Here is a 14741-nt window from a genome sequence, read left to right as displayed (position 1 = left end):
CCCCCGCTCTCCACCTGGGCAACTTGCAAGACGTTCCCTGCTGCCCTGGGTTCGCTCCGACTGTTTCCTTTGCCACAGTACCCTTTCCTCTGACTCTGAAAACTCTCCAGCCTTCTAGGCTCAGCTCCTGCTGCCTGCCAGGATGGAGGAGCCCTTCCTCTACTCTGTGACTGCCCTTTCTTTGGGAGGCACTGGTCAGTCCCCACCCTTGTCACAACTCCATGTTGGTTGGGTTTCTCTATCTTCCCTGTGAGGTTGGGAGGTGGGAAGGAAACCAGCACTTTGGAGTCCGTGTGTGCTGGGTCCCACGCCAGGCACGCAGGATCTTCCAGCTCCCAGCATAGTGCTCAGGTGCTGGGTGGATGTTTGTGGCATGATTTAATAACCTGCTTTGCAAGTAGTATTTTTGTCCATAGTCTCAGGGAGATTTGGGGTGTGGTAACGGATGGGAGGGCAGGATGGTGGGTTGTTGGGCACTGTCAACGCGCGTGCTTTTTTTCTCTCTCTCCACCGCCCCTCGTTCCTTCCTGAATGGTTTAAAGGACTGAAAAAGGGTTTGGATCCCCTGCTATGGAGACCCTGTTTCCAGGAGGACAGTTTCAGGCTTGTCCCTGACTGGTGACAGTGCCACCTGGCCTTGTGGAACTCGATGCCCTCATCAGGAACAGCATGCTGCAGGATCGGTTCCTTGGCATCTTACTCTGCTGTTGCTCAACTTTCAGTCTCTTGTTCCCAGAAAGTGGGAGAGAGAACAGTACAGTGCAGAGCGGGAGCAGAGGGAGGGCCAGGGAGCACTGGAAAAGTTGGTGGGGGAAATCCTTCCCTTCCTGAGCTTGGGGTGTTCATGCTCATTTGCAAGCGAGGCACTTGCTGAGCACTGTATAGCGTGCTGGCTAAGAGCGTGACTTTAAATCCCAGCTCCACCACCTGCTGACTGGGTGACGCTGGACAAGTTACCTAACCTCTCTGTGCCTCACTTTCCCTGTCTGTGATGTGGAGGTGATAATAGTATCTACCTCAAAGCGCTTTGGGGAGTTAAATGAGGAAACCAATGCAAAGCGCTTAACATAATTGTCGGTACATAGTAAGAGCTCAGTAAATGCTAACAATTACTATACCATTTTTATTATTACTACTACTAATTGATTCAGGTTTTTTTCTTCTTAATTGTTCCGAGAGTCTAGTCTTGACCTCTTACAAAGTAATAAATGGATTAAGCCTTTCAAACGTGGGTGGCAACGATCTGGTGCCTCCAGTCCGGTGTTAGGTAAGGATGGGAGGCCTGGCACAGGGTGGGGCTCTAGCACGGGCAGGGACTTGTAGTGGCATTTGGTCGTTGACTGCAGCGTTCTAGAGCCAGCCTCTGTGAGGCGGGGCAGCCACAGGGAGGGACTCCTGAGAGGAGTGAGCTTGTTGGGGCGACCTCTGGACGTCTGGAGCAGGTCTGGAGCAGGGCGCTGTGGGAAGAGCCCGAGCCTGGAATGCGGGAGAGAAGAAAGTCTCTTCCTCAGTGGCTGCCCTTGCCCGCCTACCTGGGACCATGCCATTTGCTCCCTCTTTGGATTTGGACTTGGACTTGTTTATTCTTGCATAATCACCGTCACCATCTCTTTTCAAGAACTTGTGTTCCAGGCTTTCTTCCAAGTGCTTTACACATATTAACTCATTGAAGAGTGCTTGAAACAGTTACCTCACAGGGCAATTTGAAGATTATATACACAGTATATGAGAAAGTGCCAGCAAAGTGTTAAAAGCAAAACAGCTAATGAAGTTCTAATGCTAATTAGAACAGTGCTAATGAAGTTCTTTTCCAATTAAAAAAATCACGTTTAAAGTTTGTATGTGAAATATATAAATATACATATACTCACAAACATGAGATAAATAGCAGTAAAAATCAACAACAAAAACTTTTTAAGCAGGAAAAGCCCTAGCTGTTCCAGCAGGTTCTTCTTTTGACCATAACACTTAGCACCCGACCCTGGCAGCTATTCATACAGTTTCTCTTTCAGACCCTGTGCCAGTCGAAGGCATTTAATTTTGTGTTTGGCCTAGTTAATATTCGTAGAACACGTCTTAAGGGATGTGTCTTTATTGATTATTGTTTATTATTATTATTGTTATTATTATTATTATTATTATTTAAAAAGAGACTTTTAGAAAGGAACAGATATCTTATCAAGGTAGAAGGTCTCATTTGGAGAAAAACTTAATAATTTGGGTGGAAAGGTATACTTACAAAATACAAAGAGCCAAGCAAAAATCTCTCCCCTGTTCCCCCATGAGTCAGTTATATGCATGCTTACCCTGAAATTACTCTCCCATTAGCATCGAACTTAATATTGGAAGCAATGAGATGGAGTACATAAGTGCCCCCCACCACACACCCCCCGAAACTCTCCTTACTTTATTGTTATTCCAGGTCTGTCTTGCGTCTTCCAAGTTGTGATGAGTGTAAATGTAAAATCCAAGAAATGTTTGTTCTGTAGGGGAAAACTGCATAGAGGAGAGACTCGGACAAGCCTGAATACTGACCTAAAGTCAAATGTGGGCCCAGCCACTTTGTAGCTTTTATGTGGAGGGATGAGGGGCTTGAGCAAGTTATTTAATTTCTTTGACCCTTATTTTAACTTGTAAAGTTGAATGATAATACTGGTCTCAGGGTTTATAGTACCAAGTACTTAGTAAAGTACTAGGCAAGCATTAGTTGTAGCTATTATGTCATTGTTGGCATAGAGTCAGTACGAAATGAATTTAATTTCAGTCCTATCCACTTTCTATACATTTAAATAAAACATAAATATGGTTTCTAATTAGAAAATAAATCTATTAGCTTTGTCACTGAGTTGCTTTTGCTTTTAAGCATCATAGTGTGACCTGGCTTTTATTCCGAGATTAAATTGGAACCCAACCTGAGATACCTCCTTAAAACCCCCTTTTCAAATTTATGTTAAAAAAACAAAAACAAAAACATGAAAGAATCAAATATATTTTATTACATGCTGAGACATATTCCTGTATACTAATATATAGCTGTCAGAGTTTGGATTATTGACATAGTTACAAGTAGAGAAACTGAGTCTCAGGGAGATTAATTTTCCAAAGGCAGCACAGCGATTACCTCACTGTACTCTCAGCCTGGTCTTGCTGGTTCCATAGGCAGTTCTTCGGCCAGTTCTCTTTCATTTAAACTTGGGAATCCCCATTCTGTTTTGCCTTCCCGTTAGTTCTTCGTTTAGCATTTTGACATCCTCCTTTTCTCCCTTAATATGGTTCTTTGCCACACTTCCCTCACACCATCCCTAGGAGGTGGCCCGTTTCCCGCTGTGGATCCTTTTTTTAGCACCTCATACATAACCAGATCTTTTCTTTAATGGATTTTCAGAAAACTCTCTTCATCAGTTGACAAAGTTATTTGAGGTTTTGTTTGAGCTATTCTGATATTCTCCTCTCAAGACAGAATTTAGCCCTGAGTTTTTGCTCAGAACGACTCTTAATGAGTTCATGGCGTTACGGGGCTCTGGGCAGGTCAGCGGCTCCCCTGCACAAACCAGGGTGAGCACCTGCTGAGCTGGAGGGACCCCTCTTTCTAGAGCAAAGCCCATGCTAGGGCTTTTCTTTGAGTAAAGAGAAAGACCAAGTTCACTACCGTGTGCTGCAGAATCCATCATGATTTGGCTCTGACTTCCTGCGGGCCTGGCGCCCAGCCAGTCGCCCATTCTCTTCAGTGGCCTGCCGCACAGCGTCAGGCCTCTGAGCCTTGCCTTCTGAGATTCCCTGGGCATAGAACGCACGCGCATCCCCGTCAGCCTTCAGTCCAGCTCGACCTGCTGGAGTCAGTGATTTTATCACGTTCCCTATGACCTCCTTGTCCCCTATGTTCTCCTAATCTTCTGTGACAATCACGGCAGTTGTGGTGTGTCACTTTCACTAACTCCTTGCAGTTACGGGGCATTTTCTTGTCTCTGTGGGCCAGCACACAGTGGGTACACATTTAAACTCTTGTATTCACATACCTATTTCAAAAGTAGAAGCTTTGCAGAAATTATATAGATTTGTCCAGATTTCCCAGGATAATCTAAATTTCAAAAATATCTTGTTTCATTGTGAGGCCATTTGGCCCTTCCAGTTTGGGTTCAGAAAGCATGATTGCCATTTTTATAGATTGCCTGAAAGTTGCTTTGGGGAGCATTTTATTAAATTGATGCCAGGGTTTTTTTTTTTTTTAGCTGCACCCGAGTGCTTAGTACTTAGAGAAGTTACAGAGCAGTGGGAGATTTTGTCCGTGTGCTTGTGGAGCACAAGATATAAGAAAAGCATTTAAAAGTAAAACTTACTGTATGTAATGTAGCAGAATAAAATTTTTGAAAAGTCACCACATATCAAAGATTTATTGACATTATAAATGAGGAAACCAACTGTATGACAAAGTTGGATCTAAGACAGTAAGGAAGGGGGAGCAGAGATAACTCTGTGACACAGTGGAAGGAGACCGGCCAGAAGGTCATTGTCAGGACAGAAGAAGAAAGAGCAATGAAGCAACTATTTACACAGTAGAAAAAAAGAATAGAAGAATAAGATTGCAAATTTAGGCGCAAAACTGGTTAATGTCTTACAGGCCAACATTAAAACGAAGCCTTTGAGGTTACCTGACAGAAATGTTCTGAACTTACCAGTTTTCTATGCCTGAATATCTGACGCTACAGAATGTAGTAAATAGAAAGTCAAGCAAGTTTGTTTCCATAGAGCCACAGGTGACTTAAGGTAGGCAGGTCAGGCTACTACCTCCAGTAAAACTTTAAAGGGACACTGTCTTTTTTTGGGGGTTGGGGGGTACTTATTTTCAAGTTTAGATATTTTTTCTTAACAAATCACACACAAAAATAAATCACAATTGGCTTCAAGGGCTGAAAGATGGCTGGATCTCAGGTTGAAGAGTCCTTGATAAAAGTAATCGTAACTAGTTCTGAAATGGAGTTGTGAAATTCAGAAAGGAAGAAGGTGGTAAAAAGCAAAGAAGATGAGGCTGGGAATCACATCCAGAGAAAGATCTCCCCACCGCCCAGAGGCATGTGTGGAAAAGGGAGTAAAAGATCTTCCAGGGTCTCTGATAAGATAAGGTATGAGGTAGGTGGGAGGCGAAGTCCCTTGCAGTACAAGGGAACAGCAGTTGGTAGGAAGCTTTGTTTAAGACATTCCATTGGGTTTGAAAGACTGTTGGATCAACAGGGTACTCAAAAGAAGATGATTGTCACTGAGTGGGAGGCAGAGTATGGAAGTGGAGCAGAGATAACTCGGTGATACCCTGGAATGAGACCGGCCAGAAAGTCCTTGTACGGAAAGAAGAAAGAGCGATAGGAGGTGGTGCTGAACATCACTCTCCTGGTTGAAACTGAGAGCTGGCTCAGGTGCCCTGCCGTGTTGGACCAGAGAAGCCAGGACTGGGCCACCAAGCTGGGGCCCTCCAAGGCTGCCCCTGAGAGAGAGCCAGGCGGACCATTTGAGAATGACTGGCTTCCCTTCATGCTTTTTGCTCTCAATTTTTCAAATATTTTATTACATAATATTTGATATATGCAAAGGAATATATGACACATTTGTGTATGTTATGAAATGCAAGCATATGAGAAATCCCTCCTCTCCACCCAGTTCTTTCCTTTGTGGTTTCTTTGCCAGTAAAAGGAGTTTGTTCATCCCTGGCTTAAAATATAGGATGCCTGAGTCACTAATTTGCTGTCCTCTCTCATTCATCACCTTTTCCAGGAAGGAAGGTGGCCCAAGATCCCCTTGAAGTGCTTACCGGATGCTGACCTCATGCTCTGAGCCTCCTACCAAATAAGTGTGCCCCCTGGTGTCTAGGAGAGTGATTTTAGGCACTGATTTGCCTGTTAGAACAGTCCCTCTGTTCCTTATGTTATTGCTTGCATTTCAGGTCTTCTGTGTTGAAGGGTGTGGTTGACGGAGACACTCTTGCTCCTCTGGGTGACTTGAGTGGGGGCAACTGACGTTTTAAGTCCTGAGAAAGCAGTGGTGATCACAAAAGGCAGAATGGTGGAGAAAGGAAAATTAGTCTCATCGTCGACCCTTATGTTCGATACTGGTCTACATTTGATTTTTTTTCTTATTTTAAGATTTTTAAATTATTAGATTAAAACATCCTAAGAAGAGAGATAGGATCATCAGCTTGAAAGCAGGACATGCCAAAAGGATACTTGTTGGGAATTAGATTTTGTGTTTACTTCCTTCTCCCCCACTGATTGTGGTCTGCCTCGTTCCCAGTGGCCTGCATATATCACACACCACATTTACTTCTGTGTCCTTACGTTTGTTGGGCAGAGCTCATGTGAAAGACAAAATGAACAAAAGTCAACGAAGGAAGTTTAGGTGAATATGCTTACAGTCTTAAGGACGAGGGACTTTTAAGTGTAACACAAAACTGTGTAATTTTACTATACAGTATTAAAATGTATATATCATCAATTCTGCTGTAATGCAACATATGCATTCCTAAAAATCACCACACTATGTAAAATTGTGCAGTAAAAACCACAGGGCTTATGGGGGGATGGGATTAGGATCACAACATTCAAAAATGTCAGAAGTGACAAAAAAGATAGAGAAAATAAATAAAAGAGCTTTTTTTTTTTTTTTAAGATAGGAACCTAATAAAACAGTGCAGCTTTACAGATGTTAAGGGGCTAAGAAATATATAAATACCACAATAAATATGGCACTGTATCCTGGAAAGTAGGTGAGGTTTGCTTGTGGAAGTGGGCGTTGGAAGGTCATAGATTATGAGTTATTGTGAGTTATCGGTTAGTGACAGGAGGAGGCTATCTGAAGTCAGATGGAAAATCTTGACCTTTGTAGCGGAAAGTGGATGGTTGTGGTTTATAACACATGTAGTGACCTGACAAAGCCGGTAGATGTTTGAGGTGAGTGGGTGTGTACATTTTGTGTATTCCTGTGTGGCTCATTTCAGCTGGATATGGTTTTCTGCATTTTCTTGTGTTTCTGTAATGCATACATAAACACAATTCATGCTATGCTCAAATTATTCACTAATACACCCAATGCATTGGAACAAATTTGAATTTTCAAAATAAGAGTCAAAGCAAAACTTATAGTCAGAAAAACACTATGAATGATTTGTACTAGTTAATATTACGTGCCAGGCACTGCGCTGTAGATTCTATGTGAATTCTTTCTCAACAACCCCTTGAGTTAGGTATAATTGTTAGCCATATTTTATGGTTGAGAAAGCTCCAGCTCAAAGAGGTAAAATTTGCCCCAAGTTACAAGGCTAGGACACGGTAACTCTTAATCACTATGCTGTTCTTTTTCCTGAACTAATTAAAAGTGACAAAGTGTGGCAAATATTTGCAAATATGTAAGAAAGAACAAATATCCATAAGACACAAAATTTTTTTCAAAACAAATAGCTCAATGGAAAGATGGACAAAGGTCAAAAGCAGGACAAAGGAAGAAATGCAAATGGCCAATAAAATCAGGAGCGGAGACATTCAACCTCATTTAGTACTCTTTCGTGTGAGTCAAAGCTATTAGGTGCGTTCCCGCCCTCCGCCCCCCACTATCTGATGGACAGAAATAGATGTGGGGAAATGCTGGCAGGAGCAGAGATTGTTATAACCTTTCCAAAGCACACATACCTGTCCTTTGACCCAGCCATGTAACTGCTAGAAATTTATCCTAAGAAAATAGGGAAAAGATTGTGTACCAAGATCATTGTAAGAGTTGTTAATGCTGAAAAATTGAAAACACCCATCCATCATCACTAAGTGATTAAATTCTAGTGCATCAGTTCAATATAATACTATGAGACTCTCAGAAAGGGTAATGTTATATCCAGTATCCGTAATGGTTGACAGTAAATATTCTTTATGCTTTACTAAGCAGAAAGAGATGTGTGTGTGTCTGTGTGTCTGTGTGTGTCTGTGTGTGTCTGTGTCTGTGCGTGCGCATGCTTGTGTATGTGAGCAAGCCTTGCTTAGGAAAGTCTGGACAGACACACATCAAAACATTGACAGTGGGTGTCTGGGGAGGTAGAATTACTGGACAATATTTTTATTTTTCATTTAACTTTTTTCTAAATTTTTCTATAATGAATATTTTATGATTTAAAAAAGAAAAGTATTTTAAAATACTGTCTAACATATACTTACTTTGCCAGCACGTATATTAAAATACATTGTCTAGCACAAGGTGCATAATAAATACAAAATATAAGAGTAATGACCTAACAGGGCTAGGTAACAAATATCCACTAAAGCAGCAGTCCCCGACCTTTTTGGCACCAGGGACCAGTACTCCTGTGAGAATCTAACGCCTGATGATCTGAGGTGGAGCCGAGGTGGTGATGCTAGCCCTGGGGAGCGGCTGCAAATACAGATGAAGCTTCCCTCGCTTGCCTGCTGCTCACCTCCTGCTATGCAACCCTGTTCCTAATAGGCTACAGACTGGGACCTGGGTACCGATCCACTGCCTGGGGGTTGGGGACCCCTGCACTAAAGGACTATTGACTAACTGCATTATGGAGACCCCACTTGGGACCAGAATTAATCTGCTTAGATTTCAGGTTACCTCACTCACAGATAGGTAGATGCTGCTGGGCTGAGTGGGGCAAAGTGATTTATGTTACTTATAGGTCACAAGCTCCATAAAGTGCATGTGAACTTGGGATCATTTTGGATGGCTGTTTGCAGTGCTTTTAAAGAGCCCAAAATCCAGGTATAGGTTCTTGGGGCCCAGCCACCTTATTAGCAGACTTAACCCTTAACTTAAGAAGCAGCTAAAAATGTGGCTTGGTGGGGTAGGGTAACTGCCAGGAGCGCCCCTGCCAGTTGAGCCTGGGTTTGTGGGCCTGGGGGTGATGCGCGCCCATCTTCGAGGAGGCTCGTATCCGGCTTTCAGCGGCTCATCATGCAGGAACCAGAACTTTATTTTCAAAGCTCCATAAAACCTATGTCTCCTCCCAGGCCTGCCTTTTCTAGGTTTCATGGCTCTCTGTGGAAATTAGAGCCTGTGTCATCAGAGCAGGAAACAGCAAAGAGACATTAGGATGCTCCCACGGGGGCAGCTGGGAGTTACAGAGCAAAACTGAGCCTGAGGCCGGCCTCCTGGGCCTTATTTCTCCAGGCCTCATTCCAGTTGGCAGGACCTCGCTTTCTTTGTCACTGCAGACCAGATGGGGTCCCCAGCAGGCCATGTGTGCCCTGCTGGAGCAGTAGCTCAAAGAGCTTCTTCCCATTACTTCCTCCTTCAAATGCCGGGTCTTAACAGGCCCTGTGCGCCACTCAGCCCGGTGCCCATCTGCCTGGCTGGAGATAGCACCACTGGAGCTTGTCAAGTGTGGGTTGAAAGGATTTATTTTTTTTAATTTAAGTACTCCCATTCCATCTGCCTGCACATTCTTACCCTGCTTTGTGAGCTGAGCTTTGTGACCTCTCAGGTTACTTCGCCACCCCAACCACGTCTTCCCCACAAAGGGTTTAGAGGGCACTCAATGAGATGACATGAGTGGAGCCAAGTGCCTGTGCAGTGGGTGCTCGAAGCACCACTAATAGGGACCTTTATAAAGTTCCGTCTCTCACCAAGCGCTTTGCATAAATTATCTTGTTAACCCTCAACAACAAAGAAGCCAGGCGAATATCCTGAAGGCAGCCTTCTGTGGTGAGAAGACAGAGATGTAGAGAGAAGGAACCTGCCTACTTCACACAGCCGGTTAGGTGGGCCCCTTGAGACCTACCTAGTGCCAAAGCCTGTGCCCACCTACCAGGCCTCTGACCTCTGGCCTTCTGCCCTCCTTAGCGTTCCATGGATTAAAACAGTCAGCCAGGCAGTGATGCTCTTGTGGCTTACAAAGCAGGCCTCTGTATCAGTTCCCCAGAGTCGACATCTTATGGGAATTCTGGAAAGCTCAACAAATTATTGGGTTTCTTTTAAACATTTTCTTAAAGCTTCTTATAATCTTGTGTTATACTTGGAATGTGTCAGCATTGAATTGTGTTTTGTTTAAATCTGGTGCTGAGTTTGAGGACAGTGTTTAGCTTAATCATGTTTTAAGGAATTAGAATTGGTATGAGTGACAGTATCTGCAGCAGTCTGTCCTTTGCTCCCTCTCACACACAACAGGCTGAGTGAGGACAGCAGAGTGTCAAGGTGTTGGTAAATAATACCACTACACAGTCTTTAAGCTTGTGAGATACTGTTTTGCCAACAGGTTGAATTGACTACACACTTAAAGTGCTGAACTGCCAAGCTCGTTATCCTATATAGAGGTCACACTAGAAACCCCCAGTAGCATTCTGCCTAAGTAAGGCGTAAGGCTTCGTAGCCCAGGCCCCGCCCACACACACACACTCAGGTAGAGACCTGGGAGGGACCTACTGGTGGAGGTTTGGGGAAATTAATGGAGATGGTGTTTTTGGGAGCAGGTTGTTTATTTTGTTTTGTTGGGTGACTTAATTAGAGCATCCTATGGCCTTGAGGGTTTGAAGAGAGGAGTACCACAGTTTGGGAACAAGCAGTAGCTTTTTGGGAATATATTGGAGAGGAAGGGCGGGAGTGGGGGTGAGGGAGGGGCGGACAGCATAGAGAATTGTAGATCTGAAAATACCTGGGACAAAGTTGAGGCTCCAGACTGCTAATGGGGACCTGCCTGTGAGATGGAAGGTGTCGTGATAGATGAGTTGTTAGTTGGGTTTCAGTAAACCTTTGCAAGGACTAACCAAGGGAAGAGGCCCTTTGGTCCGGGAATTCAGGGGTCCCAGGTACTTGGAGCATGTTCCAGATGGGGGCCACGGTCTCCAGGTGGACACATCCCATTGGCCCACAGACTCCTTGCCCTGAGCGGGGGGCACAGCCAGAGGAGGGCCAGATTGGGCCCTCTAAAGCATGGGGTCCAGGGCCCCGGTTGCTCTTTCCTAACCTCTGGCAGTGAATGCACTGTGGTGCACATGAACACGAAGCTGGGAGACAGAGACCTGGCTGTGCCCTGACGAGCTGTGTGACCTTGGCCAAACGATTTCTCTGTTCTAGACTTCATGGATGATTTCCCATCATGATTTGGGGGCCATCAACTTCATCATCCCTGATTGTTCCCGAGGGTACCAGCAGTTCCCAGGGCTATGCCCATCATGGAGAGAAGGCCGGGAGCCTGCCTGTGATGAGGGAGAGTTAGGGTCTGGCACAGCTTTGCAGCCAGGCACGCGTGACTCCTGCTCTGCAAGGGGGAGCGGGTCTGAGACTGGAGGTGGCCTCACAGTGCAAGGCTCCTGAGCTTCAAAGCCTTAGGACAGTGATTACTCACTTCCTACCCCAGTGTCCCCAACTGTAAAATGGGACCAGCAATACCTTCCAAAAGGAACAGTCACCCAGGACAGATGTGGCTCCTGTTAGGCCTGATACAATCAGGAAGGTAAGTAGAAAGGGCCTGAGTGTAGGGTGAGGAGAGAGCATCCGACAGATGGGGGCCGTCCCCTTCTTCCTTGGTTGGCCCTCTTGGTCCACGTGAATCCTCACACTAGGGGGAAGTGAGGGTTTCCTGTCCTATTTCTGCTGTGATCTTGGGAACGCCATTGAATTTTCATGCCTCGGTTTCTTAAGCAAATTTGAAAGTTAATAGATATTTTGGATGGGCAATAAAACGACTCCTTTTCATTTGTTCACAGAGATGCTGCAGTTTGTCAGCAATCAAGTGGGAGAGTTTCCTGACTTGTTCTCAGAGCCTCTGTGTAGCTCATTCCCTGGCGGCGGCGGCGGCAGCGGCGGCGGCGGCAGCAGTAGTAATGGCGGGGGCAGCAGTGGTGGAGCTGGGGACCCCTCGCTGCAGCGGCCCTTCGGCCAGGTCCCATTACCTTCCTTCTCTGCCTCGGGCGCCTCCTCCCAGGCTCCAGCCCTGCAGGTCAAGGTTTCCCCCACCACAGTTCTCACCCCGCCCAGGGTGACTCCGGTCCTTCAGCCCCGCCCCCAGCCCCAGCCCCAGCCCCAGGCTCAGCTGCAGCAGCAGACCGTAATGATCACCCCAACATTCAGCACCGCTCCCCAGACAAGGATCATCCAGCAGCCTTTGATATACCAGAATGCAGCTACCAGCTTTCAAGGTGATTCAAAAGTCAGATATGATAGTGATGGGTTGGTTCAAAAGTTTATGTGCCAATTGGCCGATACTTCCAAAGTCGACTGCAAATAGTTTTCCTCTAGGGATGACAGAATCTATCATTTTGGTCCTATCTGAATGAGTCTTTGGTAACTTGCACTAAGGACAGTGATGCAGGAACAGTTCACATTCTGCCTCTTCCAGTACCTTAATATCTGTTGTTCCTGCTTCGAGGATACTTGGTTGAAAAATCCAACAGGCAGAGTAGACACAGGGCTGTCCCGGAACTAGAAGTGGTGGCTTGAGTAAAATTAGTCTTGAAACTTACCCCCAGGCAACAGCCAGATCGCGGCTGCTGCAGGCTGAGAACCATTCACTCAGCAAACATCTCATGAGCATCTGCCATGGAGAAGAATACAACTTTTAACACAGGTGCTAGGTCTCTGAGGAACAGGCCTCATAGTAGGCCCTCCCTGTATGTTGAGTTGATGAGTGATCGGCTGTGCCTTTTGTGCCTTTTCATCAGATTTCCCTCTGGCCCTGTGGGGAGCCCTGGCTGGGATTAGCTTCACTCTGACAGCTCTTCATTGGGCTTGGAGGATTTAGAGGCTGGGGGGAGAGACATCAGGGCAGAAAGCTGAGACAGTATACTTTCCATTTGTTTCACGGGAGGAAATGAAGCCCCAGGGCCTCCTTAGTTCTCAACACCCGTTAACTCATTAACTCCCTTGCAGAGCGCAGTCACTTGCTGAGTAGCTTCCTTCACCTCCACCCCAGCACCCAGAGTAATAAAATAATTTGTACTTACTCCCTCAGAAATTGATGCAGCCCCTCTGAGTTGTTGTTATCTAGACCAACTTGTAGTCTCTCCGCTACCTGCCTTTGCCTTGGGAATTTAAGAATCTCCAGGCCTAGGCTGAGTGAATGCCAGAGAGTCTTCAGCAGCAGGTGGGGAGTCGGGATTATTGTGGGGCACGCCATCTTCAGCTGTTGTCGCAGCTACAGTGACAGAATACATTCCTCGTCCATGTGACTTTTTTCTCCTCTTCTCTCAAGTCCTTCAGCCTCAAGTCCAAAGCCTAGTGACATCCTCCCAGGTGCAGCCGGTCACCATCCAGCAACAGGTGCAGACAGTGCAGGCCCAGCGGGTGCTGACGCAGACAGCCAGTGGCACACTGCAGACCCTCGCCCCAGCCACAGTGCAGACAGTGGCTGCGCCCCAGGTGCAGCAGGTCCCGGTAGGTGGCTGAAAAGGATTCAGAGAGGCACTGCTTGGGGTTCTTGGCTGGTCTTTGGCTGAAGATGTAGTCTGCATGCTAAGAAGGACCATCGGAGTGTAAGGGAGCAGCTCGTAGGGTGGGTACTGGCGCCTGGTCCCTGTAAGGCACCATTGAGCTGGGTACAGAGACCTCGCTGAGGTCGTATCTGAGGATTACACTGGCACTCACAGAGACTCAGTAAATGCAGGTGTTTTAACCCATTTCCACAGATGATGAGTATAAAACTGGAAAGAAATGTGCCAAAATGTTTTTAAGTCATGTATCACAGTGAAGTGTATTTTCATACTAATGAAGTAATTGTCTATTTTTAAAAAATCTTGGTTTATTATTTTTGCTTCTCGGCTAGGTTCCTGCATTTCCTGAACTTGTCCAAAATCAGACCTCTCTCCCTGCCACCATCCACCCCAAGCCGTGCCTGCTCTTCCCCCGCTAGACCTCTAGCACTGCCCTCCTCAAAGTCTTTCAGCCTTAAAATTCAGGGGGACCGCCTTTAGCTAGCTATATTCCTTTTCTTCCCCTCAACCCGGTAATCAAGTTGTTTTCTCAATTTCATGAAAATTTTATTTTCTCTTTCTTTCCCAGAGGGTCTATGCAGTAGGACGCTAATGCAAAATAGAGAAATAATTCCTTTTTTCTTCTTCCTTCTCCACCCAGGTCCTGGTACAGCCTCAGATCATCAAGACAGATTCCCTTGTTTTGACCACACTGAAGACAGATGGTAGCCCTGTCATGGCCGCAGTCCAGAACCCGGCCCTCACTGCCCTCACCACCCCCATCCAGACAGCCGCCCTTCAAGTACCAGTAAGAGCCACCTTCCCCTCTGCCTTCTGCTCCCTTTCTAGGAGGTGTTAGGCCTCAGAGGTCTTAGCAAAACCTGGGTATGCTGAGTAGGTGCAGAAGCTTTGTGGAAGGTGTCAGTCAAATTGTAAATATCACCCGCTTAGATTTCTCCCCTTGAGAAGTCCCACCAGTGCGTGTTATGTGGTAGTGCTAGGGTCTAGAGCGGGAGAGGAACAGCAAGGCGCCCCAGTGCCTGGGCCGCAGCTCCACACGGGACTGGCTGCACTTTGCATCCTGCTGATGGAAGGTTGGCTTCTGAAGGACCCTCAACCCACCAGGCAGGGAGGGGCTCCAAGGTGAGGGACATGGGAGGCACCCACCTTCAGTTGTAGGGTTTCAGTCAGTTTTAGTATCTTCTGGCAAGAGAGTCTAGCAGAGTTAAAGGTGATCAAAATTCAAAAGCAAGCTTTATTCATAAAAGCCAAGAACTGGAAACAACCCACATGTCCACCCAGAAAGATAACATACAAATACGTGACTGAACCTCAAAAATTATGTTGAGG

General features: G+C 45.9%; 1 protein-coding gene across 1 annotated transcript in view; it reads left to right on the top strand.

Moving 5' to 3' along the window:
- SREBF2 (sterol regulatory element binding transcription factor 2) overlaps positions 1–14741 on the top strand; it is a 54231-nt gene that overhangs the window by 10966 nt on the left and 28524 nt on the right. The window contains exons 2-4 of the mRNA XM_006917369.3: positions 11691–12122; positions 13175–13356; positions 14053–14199. Of these exons, the coding sequence (XP_006917431.1) occupies positions 11691–12122; positions 13175–13356; positions 14053–14199 (761 nt within the window). The remainder of the gene's footprint in view (positions 1–11690; positions 12123–13174; positions 13357–14052; positions 14200–14741) is intronic.

The sequence above is a fragment of the Pteropus alecto genome, unplaced genomic scaffold, assembly GCF_000325575.1.
Source record: "Pteropus alecto unplaced genomic scaffold, ASM32557v1 scaffold157, whole genome shotgun sequence".
Taxonomy (NCBI): Eukaryota; Metazoa; Chordata; class Mammalia; order Chiroptera; family Pteropodidae; genus Pteropus; species Pteropus alecto.
Note: the sequence above shows the minus strand (reverse complement) of the source record. Positions and strands in the feature narration are given on the sequence as shown.